At 44.6% G+C, this 27890-nt stretch overlaps 1 protein-coding gene across 2 annotated transcripts in view; it reads left to right on the top strand.

The window, feature by feature from the left end:
* Positions 1-27890, top strand: part of CDH17 (cadherin 17) — a 371516-nt gene that overhangs the window by 285485 nt on the left and 58141 nt on the right. For both annotated transcript variants that reach the window (XM_069220475.1, XM_069220476.1), the window contains 3 exons: positions 4686-4930; positions 24939-25069; positions 27412-27651. In XM_069220475.1, the coding sequence (XP_069076576.1) occupies positions 4686-4930; positions 24939-25069; positions 27412-27651 (616 nt within the window). The remainder of the gene's footprint in view (positions 1-4685; positions 4931-24938; positions 25070-27411; positions 27652-27890) is intronic.

Raw genomic sequence — 27890 nt, 5'->3', positions numbered from 1 at the left:
CTCGTCTGATTTTCCTGGTAATTCCTCATCCTTGATCATCTTTTTGCCAGAAATGTTGGCTCGTTTGAGCAGGCCGAGTCCAGGTGCAACTGCCTGGGACTGCCGGTTTGCCGTGTTACTGTTACCAGTAATCCCAGTGGGTCCAATAACTTCTGTCACCGGCCCATCAGAAAGTATGCACAACTAATAATGGGGCCCAATGACTGCTAAAATCCGACCTTTTATAATTTGAATGGATTTATGAGTTGAAGAGTGTCTTAGCTGGTCAATGTACCACTGCTCTTGGCCAAACTTCAAGTGACAGCATTAGGAGACTGCCGCTAAGTATTTTTGTGGAATTTAGGAACTTATACTGCAACAGCTATTACATTTAAAACAATTTAAATCACTGATTCTAAAACTGGGGTCAACATTACTGTTAAAGGATGATAAGGAATAAGTACTCAACTGAAAAGTTAACACTGAAGGACAACAGCACACATCTTTCCATATACTGGCATGGGAGCCACATACAAATTATGTATGTCATATTTATATTTTATATTTCTGTCAGTTACACGAGTCAAACCTGCCAACCTGCTCTAAGAAATATAGTGGCTCAGTTTAAAACACTTTAGCTTTCATTACAATTCCTAATTCAGAGTTACTAGTAGTGCAGAAGGTTTGGACAGGCCTTGACATTTTTCTGCATGCAGATTTCTCCAAGTGAAACCTGTCTAAATTTGTGTGAGGAAAAAGAGAATTATTCAAACTGTTGCTGGTCACAATGGGGGGAACAATTCAGTACTGCCATGTTATTCCTCATTCTGACCTAAAGAACTGGGGAGATAATACCACATTGGGGAAAAATTGAACCTTACAGTATCAGTGGTATTATCTCAAAAATACGGCTGCCCAGACAACCAGGGCCTCTGTATGTCTATATTTTTTAGGTATTTCTGTAGCATGAACCTAGTCAAATGTCAACAAAGTACTGCACAGTGTCATAGGCAAAGATACACCCAATAAGGGATTAAAGTGGCAGATGGGTTCTGAGAGGCGATGTGGACATCTGCTGCATTCAGCTCTTTCCTAAATTGGAGAGATGTTGTTCTGGATCCTAGGCGCATAGAAGGTGAAAATATCTTGCCTTGTTTTTTATTTTTTTCACTTTTTTTTACTCCAATCTGATGGTGTCCTGGCTGCCGGTATTCTAAGGACCACTGGAGAGGATGAGCTTGTATGATAGATGAGCATATATGCTGCTTGCAACGACTCTGTGAATTATGCAGATGGTTTAAAGATGTGCGGGTCATCATGTGGAGACAGTGGGGTTCCATGAAGAAGGGGGTGATGTGCTCATATTTCTTTGGGCTCTGGGTAAAACCTACTACAGTGTGCAGAATTTCCTTAAGTGCAAAGGGACTAGGGAGGAGTCTGAGAGAATATGGATCAGAGTGTTACTACTGTCCAAAAGTTAAAGTAAAAGGGCTTGAACAGCAATTCTGAAGTTGATTTCTTGAAAGAATGGCTTCACTTTCTTGAGAGAGTTAATACCAGGAAATCTTGGCATGTGTTCTTTGATGGTGAGGATGGTGTCCTTGGTGTAGCTGGGTTTGAACCTGTGCAAGTCCATGTCATTGAGCAAGATTGGTCTCATGGTTTACATGCCACCAACTTCCCTTCATAATGTAGCAGAAGTGCTTAGTTGGGTATACATTGTCATATTCATTCCTCACTTTGTACAGGCTATCCCACTTATATATATATGTGGATGCTGAAGTAAAAACTCGATCCTAGCAAATTGTAAGACTTCAACAAAAAGATGCAGTATTTTGATTTTCATAAAAAGCTTAGAGCTAGTTTCTGCATGAACCAGCCGATGGCTTTCATCAATATTTAATGTTGAAGCAGTTGTTAAATCACCACAGAGTCTGTAAACTCACTATTTATGAAAATAAAGAGTAATACAAAGCCCATGATGCCAAGATCACTGTGCATGGAGGCCGTTGCTACTGCCATCAGGAAGTGGCCTTTTCTTGATTCTGAATGAATAGTGGCTTTCCCGGGTGGAGTCCAATAGATGAATGCATTGTGTTCATGTGATTGGATCCATAAGAGCTCTTTGGATTAGGTAAAATCGTCCACACTCCACATGCTTGTGAACTTGAGGAAAGAAGGCTGTGCCGGCACAGAGCCTGCCTTATCCCCTGAGGCAGGCACTTCACCTGTAGAATGCATTGATGAATTGTAAGAAATTGGGCTGATAGTTAAGTTATCACTTAAAAAATTTATCACAATTCCCATCATGGTGAACTACTAAAGTAACTAAATAAACCTCAGCTCAAATGCCTGGTTGCTAGAGCAGAAAGGCTCAACTTAGAGGCAATGTGCAAAGTATTTATGCAGTACTAAACAGTAATAAAGTCAAAATGCAAAATAAAAAAATCCTAAAAGTAATTCATTAGAGCAATAGAGAAAAATGTCATAAACAAAATGACACCAATAAAAAAAACTCCAGTAAGGGGAACTGAAGATACAATCTTTTAAAGTTTTAAGTAGAAATAGCTCTAAGAAGCACAAAACGGCAATGATAGTGAATGGTCAAAGTAGAACAGGGCCTAGGCACAATTTGATGCTGACTGCGATGGAACTCGGGTCTGACGCACACTAACCAGGTTCACCATGGTCAACAATTTTACCTTCTGACTTTTGTGCTTTGAATCCCAAGCCACCACATGAGTTCACTTCTAAAGAATACCAGGACATCAGGGGAGACACTTAGAGATTCACAGGGTGGATGGCAGAGGCCAACAGGAGATTCCAGTTCAGGTCTTATTGGCACTGTCAATGGGCACTTGCAGGAAAAGGATTCTTCTAGCATGTTGTGTTCCTATAACTTTAACAGAAGGTTAGCCTTAAGACCTTTGGAGTCCACTTGTGTCGTCCTGGGTACAAGAGGGAGAGGAGGTCCAGTCTTCCAGGCTCTTCTCAGGTCTCTGCCAGCAGGGTCAGTCTTCTTCTGATCTTCCACAGGAACAGGTGTGTTTTGAAGTAGATGCCTGGAGATACCACTTGACCCTGGGGATGCCGTAACCAATAGGGTAAAGGATACCAGGGCTAACCCTATCAACTGTGGGCGTTTTTAAGATGGTGAAAGTCTTCACCCACACTAAACTTGGGCTCTGAGGGCCACACTAAATGTGGGCTCTAAAGGCGGAGGTTGTGTGTGCAGAGTGTACTTTGGGGATCCTAGTGTCCTCCACATCGAACACTTACATCCAGTTTGAAACAGGTCCTGTACCTATAACAACCTCAGATACAGAAGTCGGGTAAAACAGATTCTCACTTTTCATCAACTAAACAGTAAATAAATCAGAACAGTTTTGGTGTCCTGTCTTTCTCCTTTGAAGTGAACCACAAGTGTTATATGTAAACTCAGCAGACCTGTCATACAGTCTTTGACACTGTAGTGTGAACAAAGGGCCACTGTGTTTGGAGCCTGCCAGGATAGGTGGAACAATAAAGGACCTTCCCAAGTATCAGCTAACATTTGCCTGTGACAGAAGAGGCCTATTTGAAGTGTTCCTCATATGTCACATGAAAAACCCCAGCAGACCTGTCAAGTAGGATTTGACACTTTAATGTCCAAAAGGTTGCTCACATCCCCTTTCTGCCCCCTTTTAGGTCAGCCTATTTTTTGCTCTTGGGAGACATTTTACTCCAATTCACATCTATTCAAATGCTAATTACTGGCTGGCAGCTGTGGGAGAACAAATGCAAATGGGCCTCCAGAGTCTTTAAGCAGGGAAAATGTAAAAGCACCTTTACCAAAATATTTAGTAAAAACCTGACTTCATCATTGAATTTGATTTTTAATAACTATTTAATATAGCTTCTCAATTTGTCAGCCTTGCTACAGTGAAAATAGCTTTTGGGATCTTTTCACTGTACGGACATGTGTAGCGTTAAAGTCTTACATGCCCAACTTTAAAAAAAACATTCTCCCTACCTTACGAGCAATAAGGCCCATTTAGAGGTAACATAACTATTTAAAAGGAAAGTTAAGACCACTCAACAAGTGTTATTTTGATAGGTCAAATTTGCACTTTAAAACTGCGACAACCAGGCTACAAATGATAGGTCTGCAGTCATGTTTGCACTGCACTGTAGTGAGTGGCACAAATGGTGCTACAGTCCACTAGTGACATTTAATTTACAGATCCTGGGTACACTGTGTGTAATATACTAATATGTTCATTAGGAGTATCTCAAGGTTACCAAGTTGCCAGGAGTAGCACATGCACTTTATCAACAATTAGCAGATGTCAGGTGCATACAGTTCTACAGCCAGCAAAAATAAGGAGTCCAGCAAAAGGGTTAAAATCAGAGGGGGTTGTGAAGTAAAGGTGGACCTCCAACACACATCATGTCATTTCTGTATGCATAAAGATTGACTATAAGTTGTGCTGATTGTTTAAATGACTCGTTGGGCGGCAGTACTGATGCATGCATTGTAATTCTGCAGAAACTTTAGTGGAGCACAAAGGGGAGAAACGTACAGCCGAGATGATGCAAAACCAAGGAGATACACTAAAATAAGTTTCAGATGGCATATGCAGACCTACATTTTCACAAGAAAATCTCACAATTTGTTTTAAATAATATCATAATTTTACTGCATGGATCTCTTTTTTTTACTACAGCCTCTCGACTTTGAAACTTTCCCTGAGTACAGCATTTTGGTGGAGGCCAGAAATCCAGAGCCTTTGACAAAAGGAGTGTCCTATGGTGAAAAGTCTAACACCCGTTTTCGGATTAAAGTAACAAATGTTGATGAACCACCAATTTTTAATACAACCATATATCAATTTCAAGTTCTTGAAAACACTCCAGTGGGTACCAGACTGTCGAAAGTGATGGCCCATGATCCCGAAGGTGGGGCCATAAGGTAATGATAGTTCAGCTTTCTCCTTACAGGTTTTTTACTGTACAATCTTGTTTCTTTCTAAATTTGGCCACGAGGCAAGCTGTGAGGTTTCTTTTATGGATGCAGTTTCATATCTGCTCTTTACTTTTTACGACTTTGTTCAACATGAACCATGTGTTTAGGTATCTGAGCACATAACTGCTGTGGTTGATTGACACAGTGTAGTGCTTTGAGGCCACCACAGTCAGATGACATAGAGGACCTAGGTAAACTTTGTGGTTGACCAGCGATGGAAGAAGGTCGGGAAAGGGTCGGTGGTTTCTCACAGCAATAAATGTTACCTTGTACTTAGCCATTTTTCTGGAATTTGTAATCTTCAGTAGGACAAGACTGTAAGTTTTGCCGAGCAGGGTTCCACAATTCCAGCAACATGTTTTTAGCAGTGCTTCAACATTTGCTGTCAAAAGGTCATCTTGGACAACAGACAAATGAAGTCAATATTTGGAAAGGCTACTCACAACTCTCAGCCATATACATAGCAAAAAGTCCAGTTGCAATTGGTAACTGAATTCACTCATCTTTAGAACGAATTCCCTCTATTAGCAGGTCCTTCTTTGCTCCCCAGACACACGGGGGAGAAGTTCAGTTATGTGGCCACTGAAAAAATTGTCATTTTACTATTGGTTGACTGCGCTTTTCTCAGGCAGATGAAGCTTTTCTCTATCTCCCGGATCATTTTTCAATCTCCAGCAGAAGGGGGCACATTACAAAAAACAAGTGGATCTAGTTAGTAAGGATCTGGATCCCTGTACCTTTGTAGGTCAACAAGATGTTGCCATCTTTAGTCTTTGGTCCCTTCTACCAGAAGGTGAGCTATACATAGCCTTTGCTCCCAGGCAGCTGAGACCCGGTGAGGAATACCTTTTTCCTAGGGCTTATTGTACTGTAAGCATTTCAAACAGGGAATCTGACACAGTATTTCTGCGAAATTGAGATTTGAAGGGCCTCATAGGTTCACAACTCTATGATGTTGTCAGGACCTTTTGGACCCTGGTTGGTTCCCCTGCTTTTAGCTTTATGTTACATATTATATTTTATGCATTCTCGATGCACTGCTTTTAGCAATTAATATAAAAACATTTTTTTATTGACATTTTAGAAATACAAACAACAGTGTATCAACAAGGGACCAAAAAAAGGAGGGGTGCACGGTATAAAGCAAGGAGACGGAAGGATAGAGACTTCATAATGACCCACCAATGGAAGGATACATTCACCACAGATGCAGTAAAACTGTTCCCATGCCGATATAAACAGTAGACTATGCAGTACATGTTAGATGACTGTCCAGATTGTTTGCAGGTCACGGACAGTCCTGCAACAGAGGGGTAGGAGGAGGAGGTGGAGATAGGATGTCCAGGAAGGTCGAGTGCAGTGCTGGGGGGAATCACCCTTTTGGGAGGGGGCTCACTACAGTTTGCTGGTGGGGTGAGTCTCCCTGTCTTAGCAATGGTTCCCAAATGTTGCAGGTGTGAGCAGGGGCTCCCAATATGCAGAGAGTTGCTCCTGGCAATAGGTCGCATTTCACACCCTGTCCTTCACTCTGGGAGCCAGATGCCTTCCCCAATGGGCAGCCACACAGTGCTTGGCTAGGAGTAAAAGCATTGCAGTAAGGCGGTGGGCCCCAGAGGCAGCCTCCTTGACATTTCACAGAGTCTGACCAGAGGGACGTGGGTAGGGGGCGTGAGTGGCCTGTGATGTGGAGCACAGCAGAAAAGACCTCAGACCAGAAGGCAGATACGTGTGGGCATTCCCAAGTAAAATGTAGAAAGGAAGCCTGAGGAGCTACACAGCACAAGCAGTAGGTATCCTCCACTAAGCCCATATGATGGAGTTGCAGCTGGGTGTGTTATAGCCAGCGGAGGAATATAAAGTGAATGAGGCACAGTCTATAGTTTGGGGAAAGGGCAACTGTTTGGCCACAGCATTAGAACCATTGGGTTTCAATAAAGAGGGGCTAGTATCTTCTGCCCAAGTGGTGCAGGCAGTCGTCACGCACCGTGTCTTGTGTAATGGAATAGAGATGAGTAACTAGTTGGCAAGGTGATAGGTTAGCTAATACATGTTTAAGGGCATGTAGCGTGGGGGGGAGCTGGGAACGTGTTATGTATTGTGCAGCAGGTGGCACGGAGTTGATGATAGAGGAGGATCTCATGTGCGAGGGGGAGGACAGGGGAGGAGGGCCCAGAGGGTGTGAATGGAGGTAAGAAGTGACTTCAGAGTATAGGTCTGCATAGGTGTTAAAGCCTCCAACGTGTACCCTTGTCCCAGCCTCCTCGCCCTGCAGTGGTGGTAATAGGGGATTGTGCACAAGGGTGGACAGATGGCCCATGTAGGTAGGGAAGGCAGGCACAGCGTTTTGAGTCATCCCACGCCCAACGCACACTCTCCACGGTGTCAATCTTGGTCTGCTGTGTTTTGTATGGTTTGTACAGGGCAATGGTTAGAGGGTACGGAGCTGCATGGTCCACCTCGATGGCCGTGTGTGGTTGGAATTGTGTGGGATAAAACCAAAAATGAATATATTGGGCTTGGGGGCAAAGAGCATAGAAGGCCAAGTCTGGGGCGCCCAGTCCCCCCTACTGGAAGGGTAACGGGAGTAACTCCCATGCGATCCTCAGTTGTTTTTCGGCCCAGATTAAGGAGATCAGGTTGGAGCGAAGGTGCCAAAGAAAATGTGCTGTGAGGGTTACTGGTGGCATTCAAACCCACACTAGTATTTTCTGTTCCAGCCACTCCACAGCGGGCCATAGTTGACTTTCCATAGCTCATTGAGGTCTTGGCTGAGCCAAATACCCAGATATCTCATTAGTTCAGAAGCCCATTAAATACATAATCAATAGCAATCAGAGTTGGACTTGGCCCAACTGATGTGGATTCCAGAAAACTCCCCGAAGTGAATGACTTTGTGGATAACCTGGCCTAGATTCTCTTGGAGTTTCAGATGCAAAGAGTCATGTCCTCCACATATATGAAGACTACCAGACTCTTCGCCATGAATCTAAAGCCTCTATGAGCATGGTGCTGTCACAGCCGGGCCGCAATAGGCTCCATAACCACCGCAAATAAGATTGCAGATAGATGTCATAACTGCAGTTTGTTTGGTGGCATAGTATTCTAGCTCTTGAGATTGTAGGTCCTGTTCAATCGTTTGGAGTTATCCCCGTATGGCCCGAAGAATGCTGGATTGTTTAACGATGCAGACACCCTGGATTACGATGTGTTGGTAATCCATTTGAGCAGAGTGGTCTTGGCACTTACAGATAGGCAGCATAATTATACTATAAATAATTGTAAGACTTGGTTTTGACCCTAAGGTTGGTGTGTTTCACTGGTTCATACCTTTCCGTTCATGATTGTTTGATGTACAGATTGATTGATGTAACATTCTCAAAGGTGTTTTTTTAATTACTAAAGAGTGTTGGTACATGCCCTTGCCACAGTCCTGAAGAGGCTGAAATATGTAAACTTCTCCATATATCTCAGGAAGACCCCACCTAAAGACTTGTGGACTAACAAACGCTACTCCTATATGACAGGCCTTCGCTCTATCTGTGGAGAGACATCTTTGGTATTATTCTCTCTTCAAAGAAGGCCACTCTTTAACCATCTTCTGGCTTTGGCATTCTATCTGGAGGCAGGACGTTTAATTTCTCAAATAATTTGACAAGACCATCTTTCTTTTTCAAATTCATTGCAGGGGTTGTACCCTGTGAAAATTATAATTGCTTAAGTTTAACAAAAAAATGTTTTTCTTTCTGTATTGGTACTTTTGACTTCATATATATATGTCTGCATTGAATTGTAAAGTATAGTTGCATGCATAAAGGAAATTGAAAAATGTCAATGTCTGTCAACATAAGGTATTCATTTCACTCTGCACAACCATGAATGTCTTGAGAGATAACTACATGTTTTTTACAGTAAATAATCATAAAAAGCCATTAATTGAGTTCCGTATTTTCAATAGCAATTTATAAGTTATTGAACACTAACAACGGTGTTGACAAATCCATCCCGCTGGAGCTCCCCTTGTGATTTCAGTTTATGGTCGAAGCCCAAACTCAAGAGGGTGATATAGGTTTACATGATTATTTTGTATATTGACGCCCTGGATTATGGCCTAAAAAGCCTCCCAGAGTGTTGATGGGGAGGACACCGAGCTCAGTTTGTCACAAAAGTAGTCCGTGATCACTGTGCCAGGTAAAGGTCCATGGAGTAGAGCTTGGTAGGGTGAGTTCTAGCAGGACAGGGGTGTGGTCTGAAAGGGTGCAAGTCATCAGTGACTCCGAGGCGTATCAGGTTAGTGCGTCACAGGAGAGTAGCTAGTAATTAATGCATGACCACACATTATGCAAACTGGTAATGCAGCTGCCTTCTATGTCATTTGGGTGGGTGAGCCACCAGACATCGTTAAGGCAGTTGTCTTGAATGAATGTGAGGTGTTGCACCGCCAGATGTGGGTTGGGACATCTAGGAGCACCCGAGCATTCCACTGAACTCTCAAGAACTACATTGAAATCAGTTCCCCTAAATAATGCCCCCTGGTCAAGGCCGGAACTCAGAAGCCAGATCTTAGAAAAGAAATCGGAGCTGTCACTATTAACACTGTATATCGAGGCCAATATAATGGGGTGTCTGTGAAGTGTACCGGTGAGGATAATATACCTCCCCTCATTGCAAAATAGTGGGCCTGGGCAAGCCTCTGTGCAATAGTATTGCAACACTCTTCGCATAATTAGAGTAGAGCGATGTGAAAGTGGTGGCACACCAATTAGCTCGCAGTTGGGGCGCAGTGGTTGGGGTCAGATAGAGCTCCTGGAGGAAGCAAATATTTCTGTGGTGTCAATTAACGTAAGCATGAACTAATCTGGCCTTTCTGTGGTCTCTGAGTCTGCGAATACTCTAGGTTAGGCATCTAGTGGTGGTCATTTCGCTGAGACAAGGCTTTGGTCATGCCAGGGAAGGTGGGGCCAGTATAACTGGTGTCTGGGAGAGAAAGAGTGAATGTACAAGAATGTGCCTGGGGTATTGGAGAAAAAGAAAACATCAAAAGTCCACTTAACAATGCTCACCTCCACCCACTTCAACCCCCGAATATGGTTGAATATAGTCATCCCACAACCCATTCCAAGAAAGACCCCAAACACATGGGAGACATCCTTGAGGGCTGAGAAAAGCCAGACGTACACCCCAGTCATATATCAACTAGGTGGCTGATGGGGTGCAAAAGTGAAGGCAGCAGGCTCCCACACAAGTTTGTCAAAGCATGAGTTCAAAACATCTGAATGAATTAGATGGCCAGCAGGGGCTGCAGGCACACCTCCAAGGTAAGCATGCATAGTGTTGGCATAACTGGGGAGGGAAGGTGCCACTGATGACATTTTAGTGCTGACGAATCTTGTCATTATTGATTAGGCGGTTATCATCAGGATATTGTGGGGTGCATAGGTGCCTTTGCTGAGATGTGTTTGGCAAATTTAAGGCCAGCTTTGGCATCCGTGAAATGGTGTGGTTTTCTCTCATGAGGGATGCACAGCTTGGCGGGATACAGAAGCGAGTATGGAATGTTAGCTTTTTGAAGGAGGCGTTTAGCAGGTAGGAATTCTTGGAACAGCCACCTGCACTGTGAGCATAAAATTTGGGTAAAATGAGATTGTGTTGCCCTACTACTGCACGGTTTGACACTCTCTAGCTAGGCGCAGGACCGCATCTCGGTTTCTATAGTTGAGGAGTCTGGAAACTATGGGATGGGATGGGGCTTCCGGAGGGGGACGCAGATTGAGGGAGTGGTGAGCCTGCTCTATGATGAACACCGGGGACAGAGCATTGCCAAAAAGGTTGCAGAGCATCGTCTCAACATAGTCCTCCATTTTATCGATGGTTATAGTCTTTAGGATTCCTGTAATGTGAAAATTGTTGTACCAGGATGGCAGCTCTAATTCCTCATTTTTTAGTTTGATGAGTTCCAGGACTTTGTCCATATCCAGTATATGCTTACTGGTGACTCCTTGAGCATCATCCTCATCTGTGGAGTGATTTTCAAGATGGTCCAGCCGGTCTTTTGTGCTTGTCGACCCTCTCCTTCATACTGTCAATGCGATTTGTCAGGAGATCAATTTTTGCATCTATTGTGTGCAAGCTGTTTTTTTACATTGACAAGTAGCACCCTGAGGTCTTTGTCTTAGGGATGTTCCCCTTGAGACTTTTTGAGGGGGATTTTCCTTAGTGACACATTGGGCATTTACCTTTGAAGGTTAGTTTCCCCATGGCAAGTAAACTGCAGGGTAGGTCTGCAGCGTTGGCAGGCAACTGGTGGCAGAGTAAATGGGCATATCTGTAGGGTTCCAGGGTGTCATCCGCCCCGGAAGGGGCACAGCTGGTCAGCCAAGTGGGCAAGCCTTCAGCCAAAGTCCAGAAACTCTCCCCCGGCCCCACATCTCTATGTGTGATGTCATCCAGTGGGGGGCATAAATAGGCCTAGGAAGTGGGGGGGGGGAGCAGAGGCTGCCAGAAAGCAGAGGGCAGCAGAGGTGGAAGGCCCACAATTCCAATAGGGTCCCGTATATGTGGTACATTGCATCAGAGTTAGTGAGCCTGGTTAGTTATATATGCACCTTCACTTGCGTTGTGAGTTCTCAAGTGTAACATTGGCATCAATGAGTCTCACACCCCCCAGAATGTATCATGTTGCCCCCTGACCAAACCTCAAAGTAACCAAATACAGGGGGTATGGGGCCACATACTGTGTTGCAGTGTGAATCCTAGAAGGGAATGGAACGGACTAGAATGGCTGTAGTGCAAAATGTCACTCCCCCTTTTCATGGTGTCAATGTAGAGAGAGTCCCTGGCAGCCTGCCAGGCCCCTGCAGGTATTAAGGCACTGGGCAGGTCCAAGATGCTGCTGTTGCTGAAAGAGGGAGGCACCAGCGGGGTCCACCGCCACCACCCCCATGTGAGGTGCAAATCTCTCAGGCTGGCAGGTAAATCGGACCCCTGGCGGGAGCAGTAGTAAGGATGGAGGCCTCTTAGGATGCAAGGTGCGCCGGCTGCACTAAGTTGCGCACTGCTGGTTCAGTGAGGCGCTGCGTGGTCTCAAGACACTGTCTATTCCACCTCGGAGATGAAGCGGAGCCAAACCAGTACCCGCTAGGGCATCCCCAGCTCTGTCGGGCTCAGATCAGGTAGGTGAAACAGAGCATAGCCTCCAATGCTGCACCCAGCAGTGGGCGGCAGCCGATGGCAGTATGGGCCACAACGGAGACCATCACATTCCAGGTGCTGCGAGCCTCCAGACGATCGCACAAAATGTAATCAGTACTTTCTGTTCAAGGCTAAGAACACTCTACACAATATTCTAGGTCTTGTGCTGCCCGTTCAGGAGACAGCTTCTAACATGCAGACCAAGGACTGCATCAGAGCTGTGCTTCCAGCATGGTATGGGTTTATTATATAAATGGTGGACTGACCCGAGACGGTCAGAGGGCACTCCAGCTATGACTGTCATGGGACAAATGCTGTGTTCGACATGCCGCTCTGCTGGCGCTAACCTACCAGCTCCCGAGAGGATCGCCATCTACACCGCAGGCCAACTCCTGACACTGTCTTTAGGTATGGGGCTAATCCCTTAGATCAGGCCAGGCAGAGAGGTACACCCACTATGCTCCTATGTGGTTTTAGGGTTAGGTAGAAACCGCTAGAACCCCTGGAACCTCTAGAACTCATTTACTATGTTTGGATTATTCATTTTTTTCACCATGTTTATCATGCTGACTACTTTGCTTTGTTTCATTAGCCTAATTATCTTAGCTCATTCACTTTATGCAAGATTACGCCTGTTTCAATAAATATATTGAAAACTCAGTTTGTACATCTTTGTGTTTCTGCCTGGGCATGCATGAGTGATACAACGAAAGGGTGAGATCTGTTTCCATGACTTTCCTGGGGAGTCAGTGTGTCATGTTGCCATAATTACCTTCCTCCCCAGTTGGTTTAGGAGTTCAGGTGAGGCACTGCGAGCTAGCTAGGAATTGGGCCAACAGTTATTGGTGGTGTGTATAGATTCGGTTTCCCACATTATGAAGTTCTGTTGTCCCACATGCATAGTCTCATTATCTGAGTAGAAACCATTTAATAATGGCTTAGGCAGGTAATATGAAACCTTATCAAATAGAGATGAGGGAAATAGATGCTTAAAATGAAATGCTTCCAATGATTTTGTCATATTTATTTATCTACACACAAAGTGAAAATGAATCAAAGACTGGTATGCCTACTTAATCTTTTTAAATGTAAGTGAGGAAATATCTTACATTTCAGATTTAGGGCCTGATTTAGAGTTTAGTGGATGAGGTTACTCCATCACAGATGTGATGGATATCTCGTCCGCCATATTATGATCCATTATATCCTATGGTAATCATAATACAGTAGATAGGGTATCTGTCATGTTTGTGACAGATTAACCTGTCTGACGAACTCTAAATCAGGCTCTTAAACTCTAAGCAGATGTACGAAACCTTTGTAGCACATTTACAGCTCACTTACAAAAGTCACATATCTAGAATTAAAATTGCAAAACAGCTTTCCTTTTGTTTTATGCACAGACCTAAAGCTTGCACAGTCACATGCACTAAGTAAACCCTTTCAGTATTAATCTATTTCACATACAAAGCCTCCTACTGCAAAAAGAAATAACAAAAAAACTGAGCATCAAATTACCAAGAAACAAAGTGGGTAGCTTTATATGTTAGTGATCAAAGAGACAAAGCACTGTCACTGTTGAGTGAAGTATCTTAATTTAGTTCTGGAATAACTTGGAGAGATGAACTTTTAATTGTTTCTTAAAAGATAGGAAAGTAGGTTGTTGCTGGTAGAGCAGTGCTTAATTTGTGCTTGTTGTTTCTGGTACTGAGGGCTGGGGCTTATTCTTCTGCCTCAAGCATCTGCTGCGAGCAAAAGACACATATGGGAATGACTGAGGAAGAGAAAAACGAAAAAGCGTCACAAATGGGAGAAAGTAGAAAGCTGCTAGAGTGAGCTGAAGGGGCAGGGAGTGGCTTTATATGCATTGCAGAGGCCTGAAATGGCTTTAAGATTACGCTGCCTCATTATTCCATGTTCACACATTTAATTGCAGCAGCCGCGTGTTTAAGAGTAGTTCTTTGGGCACCGGTGCCCTTTTATTTACAAATTAAGCACTGTGGTAGAGAGTTCCAAAGTGGAACAAGATAGTTCTTGCCTCGGAGTACCCTTTGTCCTTCTCAGATTGTGAGCAAATCTGTTATGTAGATTATTATCTTTAAATGGATATATTTGTACATTAGGTAGACAATTTTACATTTCATACAGGCTCTTTGGTTAACTAGTGTAAGTCTCTGCATAGGTCAGATGAAGTACAGCTTTCTGAGATCTGCTTTCTGTGAGAAAAGAAAGGACAGTGCTATGACTCCTAATATGCCATCACCAAAGAGATGAGAAATGATAAAGGCATGGGCAACCACTCTCTTTGGGATGGGGAGATATATTTAAATGAGTGGAGATGATTGTTAATATCTTTAGATATTTGGTGATGTTGAAGGTAAAGAATGGTAAAAATATTTTACCTTTAGTTCATCAGTGAAGAAGGAATAAAATGTGTTATTATGTCTCAGCATAATTAATAGGATTGTTTTTGTATAAGGAAGTAGTTTGACATCAATATTTGAAACTTTATTCAGCAAGAGCAAAGGAAATGCATTCCATTGATGGATGATTCTGTTATAGTAGGTTTTCTTTTCGTCCACATACTGCTAGATAAAGACATCTTACCCATTAAATAGAGTACTCATTGACTCAAGACACAGGTTAAAAAGTGTTGGTACTAGGATCAAACAGAGAGAAACATCAAATGGCATCAAAGCTGTTTCACAATGTTTAATTTTTAGCAATGCGTGTAATTTGGCTAGCTTAAACAAATGTGAAAACTTTCAATAAGAGAGGAAGCCAAGAAGAGGATTAATTCCCAGCCTTCATCTACTTATGAAGTGACATCACTGGATTTCTCAACAACAGTTTGTACAGGAAGTGACATCAATGGATTTCCCAGAATTCATCTGCACAAGAAGAGACATCACTCCTATCATCTCCCAGGACCTACGTAATGGCTGCCACAGCATAGATGCCAAAAGCAAGCCTGTCTGTGTCTAGCTGTGCCTGAACCGCCCCCAGGTCCAGGGACCCTGGTCCTATGCCAGCTGCAACACATCCACAGACAATTCATCCTCCAGCATACAACACCTGTTGTTCAAGTTCCACACCACAGCCAACCTCACGCTAATCTGCACTCTCATCTACAGATCACGAAGACCATGCACCAACTTCACCAACACCATCACGTCCTTCATTGCACCACACACCCTCGATGCTAGAAATTACATCCTACTCCACCTGGAAGAACACGCCAACTCTAACTCAAGAGCACTCATTGAAGACCTTGGAAGCCTACCTCATTGAGTAAAAGGACCTAACCATGTAGTTGGGCATGTTCTGAGCCCTATTTACGCCAACTTGGACAACATCCGAATCAGCAAGCCCATACCAGTCCCTTGATCAGACCATTCCTTTGTCAAGTTTAGCATCAAGTTCAGCATCCCCATCCTGGTCCAACATACACACACCATCGCCAGGCCACACCACCGAAATTGCAACAGCATGACTGACAAGGACTAGAACACAGCTCTCAATACCCACCAACCCAAACAAAGCAATCAGCCTCCCTATAGCCATCAAGAATTTCAACAATTGGATGACCTTGTGCACTAACTCTATGAACTTCCTCAAACACAACAATACAACAAGATCCAGACTCCAGGCCAGTTGGTACACGGAGGAACTCAGACTAATAAAATGCCACTGCAAACAACTGGGGTACAGATGGAGAATGAGACAGGACGATGCAGATAGGAGCACATTCAAATCCTTCCTAAGACACTAAACCAAATGATCCAGACCACCAAACATGCCACCCTGGCAGATAAATAGATGCCAGCACCAGCAGAAGCAGAGAAATCTTTGCCATTATGAAAGATTTCACCTCACCATGTGCAGTATCCATGTTGATCAGACCCTTGCAAGACCTCTGCAACAATCTCTGTCATTCTTCAGCAACAAAATCACTGCCATTTACAGCAGCTTCAGCCTGCAACCAGACCCAAAAGACCTTGTCAAGCACCTCCTGATCTTATTCAAAGAACCAATTCTAACCACATGGCTCTTCATCACCCCAGAAACAACTGCTACCACCATGAGGTCCATCCACTCAGGGAACCCATCGGACCCCTGCCCCCACAACACCTACTCCATAGAACTGCAACCCAGCAGTGCCATGCTCACACCCATCCTGAATGCCTCCATCTCTTCCACGACCATCCCAGATGCTTGCAAACAAGCAACTGTCCTCCCATTGCTGAAGAAACCCATTGCAGACCCTTGAATGCTCGCCAACTAGAGACCGATTTGACTGCCACCATTCGTGGCCAATGTCATAGATAAAATGACAGATACCTCACCAAACACCTAAATGACCACCAACTCCTCAGCACCCGTCAGTTTTGTCTCAGAGCCAACCACACCACAGAAAGTGCCCTCACCACTGCCAAAGATGACATTCGCATGACTCTGGACAGAGGAGACACAGCTTCCCTCACCCTCATCCTCCTGGACCTCTCTGCACCATTCGACACAATCACCCACCCCATCACCATCTAACGCCTATATGACATCACAATCCAAGGACATGCACTTCAATGGATCTGCTACTTCCGGACAGGAAGTACCGAGTTAGTCGTCATGGCACCATACACCCTGGATACCCATGACCTCCTCTGCAGAGTCTGCAAGGACCCTCTCTGAGCCCAACCTTCTTCAATGCATACATGATCCCTCCAGCCTGCATCATCTGTGCTCATGCCATCACAGTCCTTTCCTATGTCGATGACATGCTACTCATTCTCTACCTCAAGGACAAGACTCCCAGTACTAGGATCAAGTTTAATGACTGCATGACTGAAATCGGCCACTGGATGAAGACCAACTGCCTAAAGCTGAACACCAACAAGACCAAAATTGTGATCTTCAGGAAGAGCATATCCCCATGGTTCTCCACCTGGTGGCCAACAGAGCTAAGACTAACCTACCAATACCAACCACGCCAAGAGCCTTTGGATCATCATCGACAGCAAACTCAACATGACCTCCCAAGTCAATTTCATTATCGCCTTATGCTTCCTTACACTGAAGATGCTGAGGAACATTTTCAAATGGCTCCCAGTCAGCACCCTGAAAATTGTCACACATGCCCTGGTCAGAAGGAAGCTGGATTACGGGAACACCCTCCATGATGGGATCAACAAAAACTCACCAGAAGGCCGCAGCCCAATCAGAACTTGGCTACCAGAATCACTCTCAACATCCCACACCACACTCACATCATACCACACCTGAAGAAGCTCCACTGGGTCCCCATTCACAAACCCACACAATTTAAACTCCTCACCTACACTTTCAAGGTACTACATAACACTCACATACCTCAACAATCACATCTGCTTTCACAAACATTTCAGACACCTCAGTTCATCCAGACTCCTACTTGCACAAACCCCATGCATATGGAAAACCAGATAAGATGGTTGAGCCTACTCATACATGGCTCTTAAAGTATGAAATGACCTCCCACTACACATAAGAGCCTCCTCCTGACTTCTTGAATTCCACAAGAAGCTGAATATCTGGCTTTTCAAGTAGTCCCACCGTGTCCTTGGTGCGGCTAAACTCACATCTGCTCAGCCCCGGGGGAACCCTTCTGGGTAATAGTGCGCTCTACAAATCTACATAACATAACAACACATAACCTAGCATAACAAAGCATTGTTCATGCATACTAGGACTATTTAAAAGCATGGTCGCTGGCAGGGAGCTATCTACGTAGCAGTTGGCGGAGCTAAGTAGTTGTGTTTTATGATCTCGGAGCATTCATTTTGATTGATTGAGAACTAAGTAATCATGGGAGGTTTTTTTTTAGTGGAGGCAAAATTGGGGGTGATAATTTATTTGATGGATTGTATTCTTTCCTGTGAAAAAAGGCAGTGCTTCTCATTACGTTTAGAGACTGAGTCACATATGGGTCAAGGACTTTGTAGAACAGTCAGCTTATGCCATTCAGGAATCTTTCTGGTCTAGGTATCCTGTTGGCTTTGTGCACTCACCCTTCCATTTCTGTCTTTTACAGTCAGTTATAATCTGAAACTCCCTGAATGAACTAAGCAAAAAAACACAAATTAATTTATTTAAAACATAGGTGAAATCTAAATTTTTTCAAGACACGTATGCAAACAGAAAAACACACAAAGTTTAAATGTCAACATTAATGTTTTTGGGGGGGACGTGGCCTGCAGCTGATAAAGCTGCACGCCTAGCGCGACACTCCGGAGCTCCGAACGGGGACCAGCCGAAATAATAGCAGTTCAAAGCTCCAAAAACGAACAGCACGATACGATCCAGTGATCGGAGACCCGCCTGCCAAAAGCGGCGGCGATGCCGGTGGATAGAGATCGGCGGTTGGGGAGGAATCAGCGCATCTCTCCTGCGACCGTGGAAAACCAAGATGGCGGCCGCACCTGAGGTCCGACTCGGCTGAGTCCCGGCCTCGGAGAAAGGAGAATAGGAGGCCGGCAGAAGCGGGGACAGCACGCCTGCACCCCTGAAATGATCCTGCAGAGTTAGAGGACTCCCCCGCTCCCATCAAGAGGAGTGCGGATTAAAAGCACAGGTGAGGAGAGGCGGCGCGGTAACGAGAACAGGAGGCGACGAACCTGCACAATCAAGCAGATCTAACGGCCCAGTATGAGTCCCTCAGCCCGCAGCTCAGTTTATGTTGGACGGGGAATAATGTACGTGGCTCCAACAACTGACCTAAGAGTGGGGACCACGAGAACAGAACAATTCCAGGATCCGCAACCATCCCACCCAAATGCACCCCTCAACCGGTAACATCCCCAAGAGCACCGACTTGCACCAGGGGAGAGAGGGGAGCGCGGTCGCATGGGGCCCAAAGACCGGCGCACACTCACCCCATCGGGTGAGCAGGTACCTGCAGGGTTTTTAACATCTCCCCCCCCGCCCAAGGGCACTGGACACTGGACCGAAGCCTGAATAACACTGGGGAGGAGGAGAACCAGGCCCCTCGTCGCTGTAACTGACTCTCCCCCCTCCTGCTGCCTGGCGGGGAGCACCGGGAGTGGCGGGAGGGGCTTGCACCATAGAAACCTCGGTACACAGAGACTTGAACCTCGGCCGCTGGGGTCACCTTCCTCAGTGGGCAAGCATCATGACTAAACAATGGGTAAGCCCAAAAGACGTGAGGGGCAGCACCCGGAAGACTCCATTGTTAACTGGCTACCTGGGCAAACCCATAATCTAAACTCCCAAGACAGCACGACACACCAGGAGACAACCCCTTGACACCGTTCTTCAAGCCATCAGGGAATCACGAGAAGCACTTGAGCAAAAAATAGACAACTTGACAGTAGACCTCTCCTTCTAGCAAGATGACCACCGTGGGCTTACGGAGAGAGTGGAATGAAAAGGCGCTCGAACATATGACCTCAACTCAGAAATCCTCATCCAAGGAACTCTTGGAACATACTTCCCGAGTCAAAGCCCTGGAAACTAGAGCAGAAGAGGCCGAAAACCGTGCCCGTAGGAGCAGTCTAAGACTGATTGGTATTCCGGAAGGGGTGGAATCATCAGCAGCAAACATGGAATCCTTCCTAGAAAACTGGCTCAAAGACACAGTACCCCCCGAGGGCTTCTCTCCGTTTTTTTGCGATAGAAAGAGCCCACAGGGTACCCAGCAGGCCTCCTCTCCCTGGAATGAGAGCGCGACCGATAGTGGCAAAACTCTTACACTTTAAAGACAGGGATTACATTCTGTCGCAAACGCACTTGAAAGGCGAAATTACACTGAACAACCAGTGAGTCATGATTTTTCCGGACTTTACTAAAGGAACGCAGGCGCAAAGAGCTTCCTTCAATGACTCCAAACGTATTCTCCGTGAAAATGGTATAAAATACGCAATGCTCTTTCCGGCCAAACTCAGAGTGGAATACGAATGGAAGACACACTTTTTTACATCACCGCAATTAGTAGGAGAATGGCTGGAATCCAAGAATATTACAGCCTCCGACCCCCGCCACAGAGTCCCTCGCACATCTGTCAGGAAGCGCAGCAGATCCTCTAAATGAAACAAGGAGATCGCTCCCCCAAGACACCAAACTCTCCAAGAAATGCGTGAAGCAGTGGACGCTGCAGCAGCACTGAGCAGAGGCACCCTTCTCCCATCCCAAATTTCCGGAAACACCTCAGATCATGACTAGAGTTGCGGGGGTTCATCAATTTTGTCACGGGACACCCTTACCAGATTATCTAAAGTGACCCCGAGATCTTCAGAAGAAATCATTTGACCCCTCACTGAAAGAACTGGAACTCAATGAATACTGATGCGAACCCTGGCAGGGGAACATTCCACCGGTGCCGCCACATGCAGCACGACCTGATCAATAGCTTCCCGGGCAGCCTAATATAGACATGCTGGGTCCCGGGAATGGCCTAGAGCGTAGGCTCTCGTGTCTGGCACGCCACCCACCTATAGGACTCTAGGAAAAGTTATAATGGTTTGGACGGGAAAAGTTCTGATCACCGGTCTGGGGAGAGGGAGTTTGGAGTTATGTTTATTAAGTTAAAAAAGGGAACAGTTCAAGCACTTACCATTAATGAAGCTGATAGTTCATGAACTAGAATCACACCATCACAACACAAGCCCAAACACAGTAGCATGTGTACTCATTTTAACCGCGACAAGCAAAGTAACCAAAATAATATTTACAAAATATAAAATAATAACCTGGAACATTATAGGCCTAAATAATATGTCCAAACGGTACGAAGTGTACAACCATTTAAAGCACAGGGGGATACACATAGCTCTACAACAGGAAACCCACCTGGCGGAGCAGGAAGTTAACGCCCTTAAGAAACGATGGGGAGGCCAAATAATTGTCACTAATTACTCAGCATTCGCAAGGGCACTACTACTTTGGATTCATCCGGGTGTGCCCTTCCAAGTCCTACACAAGATCATAGACAAGGATGGGAGATATGTGATAGCAACCGGGAGACTAGAGGGGAAAGAAGTAACCTTAAGCGGTATATACGCACCTAACCAAGACCGGGGGAAATTCTTTGACAAACTGTCTCTAGAAATAAGCCCACTCCTGGCAGGTCCAAATATAATTGGGGGTGACTTTAATTGTATAGCAAACATCAACCTGGACAGACCACACCCTCCCCTAATACAATCCTAAACTCTAAAAACTGCCAACTCATTCACAGACTGGCAACAACACTGGCAACTAGGAGATAGTTGGAGACAACTTAATCCGCACACCCGGGACTACTCATATTACTCCGCGGTATATGACTTGCACGTTAGGCTTGATACTTTTTTAGTATTCCCTGAAATTCAAAATGACGTGATATCGGCTGAATATCTTAGTTGTACAATATCTGACCATAATCCTCTGATGATATCGCTGTCCTGGGGTAGGGAGAGAACATCGATTCCAACATGGCGCCTCAGGGCTGAAATGCTTGAAGATGAGGCATTCATCCAATTTTAGACCACACAACCACAGTTGAATTTTTTAAACAAAATACAGAGACGGCGTCCTCCAGATCCATTGAATGGGAGACATTCAAAATAGTAATAAGGAGCACCTGTATCAATGAGAACATAGGTGCTCGGAAATCAATGGAAACAGAGCTGTTAGGGCTGGAGGACTCCCTTAGGGACCTCGAACGTAGACGCCCTACACAACCAGATCTGGCCCCCCTGTTTAAAGAAACCAAAACCAAACTAACGGAGGTAAACACTAGATTATCACGCTTTGACTACAAACAGTACTTAGTCAAACAACATTCAGAGGGGGATAAAGCAGGTGCCCTACTGGCGTGGCTGGCTAAACCACCTAAACAACAAACAGTCATAGTAGAAATTGAAGAAACCCCAGGCACCAGTGTTTATAGCCAAAAAGAGATAAACGCTAGCTTTACTAAATACTGCTCAACACTGTATACACCCCCCACCGAGACACTAAGTAACTTCCAGTTACAAGAACTGGAAGAACTCGCCCTCCCTAAACTTGGGGAGGAGGAGAGATCAGCCCTAGCAACCCCAATAATGATTGCAGAGATCAAAACGGCGATCCAAGGCATGGCTAAGGGCAAAGTCCCAGGATCCGAAGGACTCCCATTGGAGTTCTACCTCCTATACCAAGATCTGCTAGCCCCACACCTCTGCACAATATATGCAGAAGCATGGAACAGTAACAACCTGCCCCAATCTATTAATGAAGCCATTATGATTCCCCTACTGAAACCCAACAGGCCACCAACCGATGTCCGCTCCTATTGTCCACTATCCATGCTTAATCTAGATTATAAAATATTAAGCCAGATACTAGCAAACAGACTTTTACTCCACATGTCATCACTGATCCACCAGGATCAGTCGGGTTTTATCCCACAACATAGCACGGCACAAAATATCAGGCACCTAGTATCTGTTCTCCACTCCATACCCCCGACAATGACGCAGACAGCTATCATTTCAGTAGATATCGAGAAGGCATTTGACAGCCTGAGGTGGGACTAACTCGAACAGGTCATGCTAAAATTGGGGCTGGGAGAGGGATTTACACGTTGGACAAAGCTACTGTACAATAATCCTACAGCTAGGGTGCGAACAGGTAGCACTATATCTGGCCCTTTCCCAGTCTGTAGGGGCACTAGACAGGGTTGCCCTTTATCCCCCCTTCTCTTTGCAGTAGCAGTAGAACCTCTGCCCCAAATGGCTAGAACTGGGCAGTACTTTAAGGGCATTTCAGTTAACGACTGGACACACTATACCGCCCTTTATGCAGATGACATGGTGCTTTTCCTTCTAAATCTGGAAACTGATTTGCCGGGGGCAATGGCTATGCTAGAGAACTACAGAGTAGCCTCTGGACTCCGAATCAATTGGAGGAAATCCTCTATATTCCCTATGATCAGGGGCACTGCCGAACCAAATGACACAAGAGGTTTGTCCTGGTCTCCTAACACGTTTAAAAATTTAGGAGTGAATATATATCACACTACGGAAGACCTGTTAGAAGGAAACATTCACAGAGCACTCAGAGGAATCAGGACTAGCATGCGCTTCTGGGAGACACTGCCCCTGACAGTATCAGGCAGAACCGCCTTGCTCAAAATGATAGTGTTGCCCAGAATGCTATATTACTTCTCCACTATCCCACTTATAATCCAGAAAGCAGTATTCAGAAGCATAGAATCCATGATCGTGAGTTTTATATGGGGATCGGGTAGGCACAGAATTGCATTACACTCTCTTCAGAGAACCACTGCGGAGGGAGGTCTAGCTACCCCAGAACTAGAAGTATATTACTGGGCAGGGCAGCTGCAATGGCTAGCAAAATTCATTAACGAACCCCCAGTTGTGAAAGAATTACGGATCCCGTTAAATTGCCCACCTAAAAAGGTACCAGGTATATTGTTAAACCCAAGGAAACCAAAACAACAACTACCATTGGAGTGGGAATCAACAAGATATTGCTGGGAACAATACCTAACACGCACCCGCACAAAGACCCCTTACCCACCAGAGGCACCCCTGGCATGTTTGACACACACAATGGGGGACCAAACACTAATTGGTCTTAATAAACTAGTAGCGTATAATATCACACAATTGGGCGACATATACAGTAACGTGAAACTCCGCACTTACACAGAGTTACAGGATCAGTTTAATCTCCCATCTGGATTATTTCTTACATATAGCGCAGTTACCAGAATCAAACAAAGGACCTGGAGGACAGCAGCTCTCGAACCACCAATTCACAGAGGTTGTAACCTCCTCTGCCCAATAGGGGAGGAGAAAGGAGTGATATCAGAAATATATAAATCTTTACAAAGCAGCACATGCACACCCCTAAACAAACTCAAAAGCAAGTGACAGACAGAGTTAGACACCGCCTTTGATGAAGCGCAGTGGGCGAGGATCACCTCTCATATTTACTTGGTGTCTAGAAACGCCAGATTCAAACTAATAAATTTATACATCTACCATAGGGCCTATTTAACTCCCCAAATGATAACTAAAATATACAACACGAATAGCTTGAGATGCCCCAGATGTGCTGAAACAGCTGCAGGATTGGTACACATGTTATGGAGTTGTCCGCAACTTAGTTCATATTGGGCAGAAATATTTAGGAAAATCTCCACCATCACTGAAAGGACGCTGACCCTATCTCCACTGGTGGCCCTACTGGGAGATTTCCCACACCCCTCAGCTCATAAAATGTCTAATAAATTTATTGATCTGGCTCTCGTCCTTGCCAAAAGAGAAATGACCTCACACTGGAAGGATTCAGTGGGCCCGCAGGTAAAGAGATGGCAAGATGCTTTAGAAAAATGGGCAGAAATTGAGGGAACCGTGTTACTAAGAGAAGCTTTACAAGGGCGGAGGCCCAGAGATAGCGCAACACAATGGGATTCAATCCTGGCGAGCCTGAGAACCCTAGACACCCCTGCCCCAGAAGACGTCCTGGCTGCCTTGGATTCCGAATCGGAGTCCACTTCCACACCTAAAACATAGAACTCTGCGTGCTTCTGTAGTACTGTTTAGCCCATCAAGAATTATCAGCTCTGGAACATAATGCGATGATTTAAGTGCTGGTACGGGGAGGGGGATTTCTTAACAGAGATCGGGGAATTTAATGCACATGTTTAAAACACAATAAAAGATATTTAAAAAAAAAACATTAATGTTTTGGTTTAACCTTTTCCTATATATCTTTTTTGCAGGTATTCAATAGTAGGTGACAAGAGAAACTGGCTGAAGATTGATCCAGAAAGTGGGGAAATATTTTCTGCTGGTGACTTAGACCGTGAGCAAGAGGCCACATATGCAGTAAGAGTGGTTGCCACTGAAAGGAGTAAGTACTACAATTAATTATACTCTTAAAAACTGTCAAATGTCAGTCAATCTTAGATGGAACCTGAGGTGCAGAGCATGGGATATATACCTTGGTTCATTAGCTCTGCAGACAAGGTTCTACAAGGATGTTTGATTAAAATTATCCCCTTAAAATGAGAGATGCAAGATTGACTATTCTTGTCTTCTGTCAAAACAGATCTTGATGTAAAACCATTAATTTCATGATTAAAATGAACACTTAAGAGAGGAATATATGAGAGCTGTATGTTTATCTGCGCTGGAGAGAGATAGGGAAGTAGTTAGAAGGGAGCTGAGAAAATAAGATGTAAGTGTTCCGAAAATGACTTTGGAGGGGGTACATGTGTTGATTTCTCTACACGGTCAAACCTAAGCAGCAGGGCAGAAAAGTGTTCTGAGGGGTGACAGTAGAAAGTGAAAGCTGATTGACTTGTTATTTCATTTACACTTGTCAAAGTTTGGTGAAATGTGATTCTGCTGCAGGGGCCATGTTACTGCTACTCAGGCTGCAGCTCAGTGTTGCAGGACTTTAGAAGGTATATGTGCTGACACTACTGCTAGCTCCTCTTATGATGCTTGTGTTTCACCCTGACAGACATTGTGGTTGCTGCATGAGTAGGGTTTCACCCCTTCCCCAACCAGTAGTCCAGTTTCGAACATATGAGAAACCAGTAAGAGAAGAAGAATTTTTAGTGCCAATGATGTTAGTTTGTTGGAGTGCGGCCTCAGTAGAGGTTGTTTGGATTCAGGATTTTACTCCCTAGTGGATGCCGGCTATGCACTGGTAGACATATTCACTTGCAGGGCAAATTGCTGTTTAAGGAGCTACTGAAGCATTATTCTACCAAACAGGCACTGGTACACTTTTCTAATGAGGCCTAAAATACAGCTTCCTGTGCTATTGGCAATGATAAGTGCAAACAAAACTGCTCTCCATCAAAGGGGGTGAGAATAAAATGTGCAATTGTGAGCCTGATCCCCACAGCCAAGCAACAAGATAGGAAGGTACTGACTGCAGGCTATCAAGTGCAGAAGAAGAAGTGGTGCTCTCTCAAAGCTAAGCATGTGCACAGTGACTGAAAATAGTCCTATTTGTACTACCATTAACCCAGCGGCAGCCACCGCTAATATCAATGGGGGGGCTACGGGGACGGGGCAGAACAATGGAAAATAAAACACTTACCTTTCCCGCCATTCCCGCCAACTCCTGCATCCTCACTCGTCACTCCTCTTCTTGTTGTGTCCCAGCATTCACTGAGACATCAGCACAGGCTCCCCAGCAATCCTGGTGCTGCTTTCATGCTAAACTTAGCATGAAAGCAGCATCACAATTTGCTTGAGTGGCTTGGACTGCCATTCAGACACAACCCTGGGGTCTGTGCAGTTTGTCCAGTCCGACTGTGTACAGCCTAAGATAGCGGGCAAACACACATGCACAATTAGGTGCACTTTCTCCTCATCCCACCACCTGTGGCCCAGCCCCACTTCTGTCTGCTGGCTGAGCCAGAAGATGAAAAATAAAACAATAGTAAACTATTGTTTTATTTTTTATCCCCTGGCTCTTAGCCAGGGAGGTGACGCTCCTTCACCATTGGATAGGAACCGGCCCTGCATTAACCACTAAACGGATAGATAGATTTTTGTTGTGACATGAGCGCGTGCCCCATATCTAAATCATCATGACTCCTTTGAGTTATTAGCAAAGATGCCGTTTTTATTTTGAATATTTGTGGCACTCCTCAGTAACCCGCTTGGGGTTTCTAGTAGAATATTTGTTTGGCCAGTAGAAAAAAACTTGAATATTTAGAAATAATGTTGCTTTCAATAACTATTTACATTGTAGTCACAAAATTAGAATTTAAAAGGTTTTGGCCACTGTACTTTGCCATGGGTTTTTGATTCTACAAAATTCCATCAGACTTTTCACATCGAAGCATAAATCGGGTAAACAATCTTCATTCTGCAGCACGGCGAAGTGATAACTGCTCTACTAGATCTTGCCAAAGTAACATACAACTAAGCCATGCTGGCAGGCTTGTAAACATTACAATCAGCAATCATTTTTATTTTCCCCAGTTCCACCGCCACAGTAACACTAGGGAACCAACAAATTCTGAAAGAATAAAACTCCATATCTAGCTATTTTGCCACATTACCTCAGTACTGATGTATTCTTATGAAAATGAGTGTGCAGTGGTGGTATTCGGTTAGAGTGTTCTTACATGCTGGTCTTATAAAACTAATATGAAGATAAATATTGATGATATGTGTGATGTTCTCTTTCATCAAAACATTGGTAACCCTGCCTGTTTCTACTAAAAGGTAATTCAGCCATGAAATCTGAGGCACCGCTCTTTGTGAGCCTGGATGATGTCAACGATAATGCCCCGCGGTTGGCAAGTGATCAGCCCGAAGCTTTCTTCTGCCACCCCATTACAAAACAAGAGACGGTGGTGGTCGAAGCAACTGATCCTGATACACTCATGAATGGACCAAGATTTACTTTCTCCCTCGATGATGATGAAACAGCAAAGCGCAACTGGAAAATTAGTCCCATAAACAGTAAGTTTCCATATAGTGACCCATTTGATTCTAAAAATGTTGATACCACAAAACATCTCTATTCATATCACCTTGACAGCTGGTATATTATGATGAATTTCCAATCCAGTTCCGATTTTAAGTGGGACTTGGGATTACTGAAAAAGTTCTAAAGCACAGCTCCTCACCAGGGCCCCCTTACATAGGGGGTTATTCTAACTTGGGAGGAGGTGTTAATCCGTCCCAAAAGTGACGGTAAA

The sequence above is a fragment of the Pleurodeles waltl genome, chromosome 2_2 (genome assembly GCF_031143425.1).
Source record: "Pleurodeles waltl isolate 20211129_DDA chromosome 2_2, aPleWal1.hap1.20221129, whole genome shotgun sequence".
Classification (NCBI taxonomy): Eukaryota; Metazoa; Chordata; class Amphibia; order Caudata; family Salamandridae; genus Pleurodeles; species Pleurodeles waltl.
The sequence above is the reverse complement of the archived record's forward strand: the minus strand, read 5'-3'. Positions and strand labels throughout refer to the sequence as shown.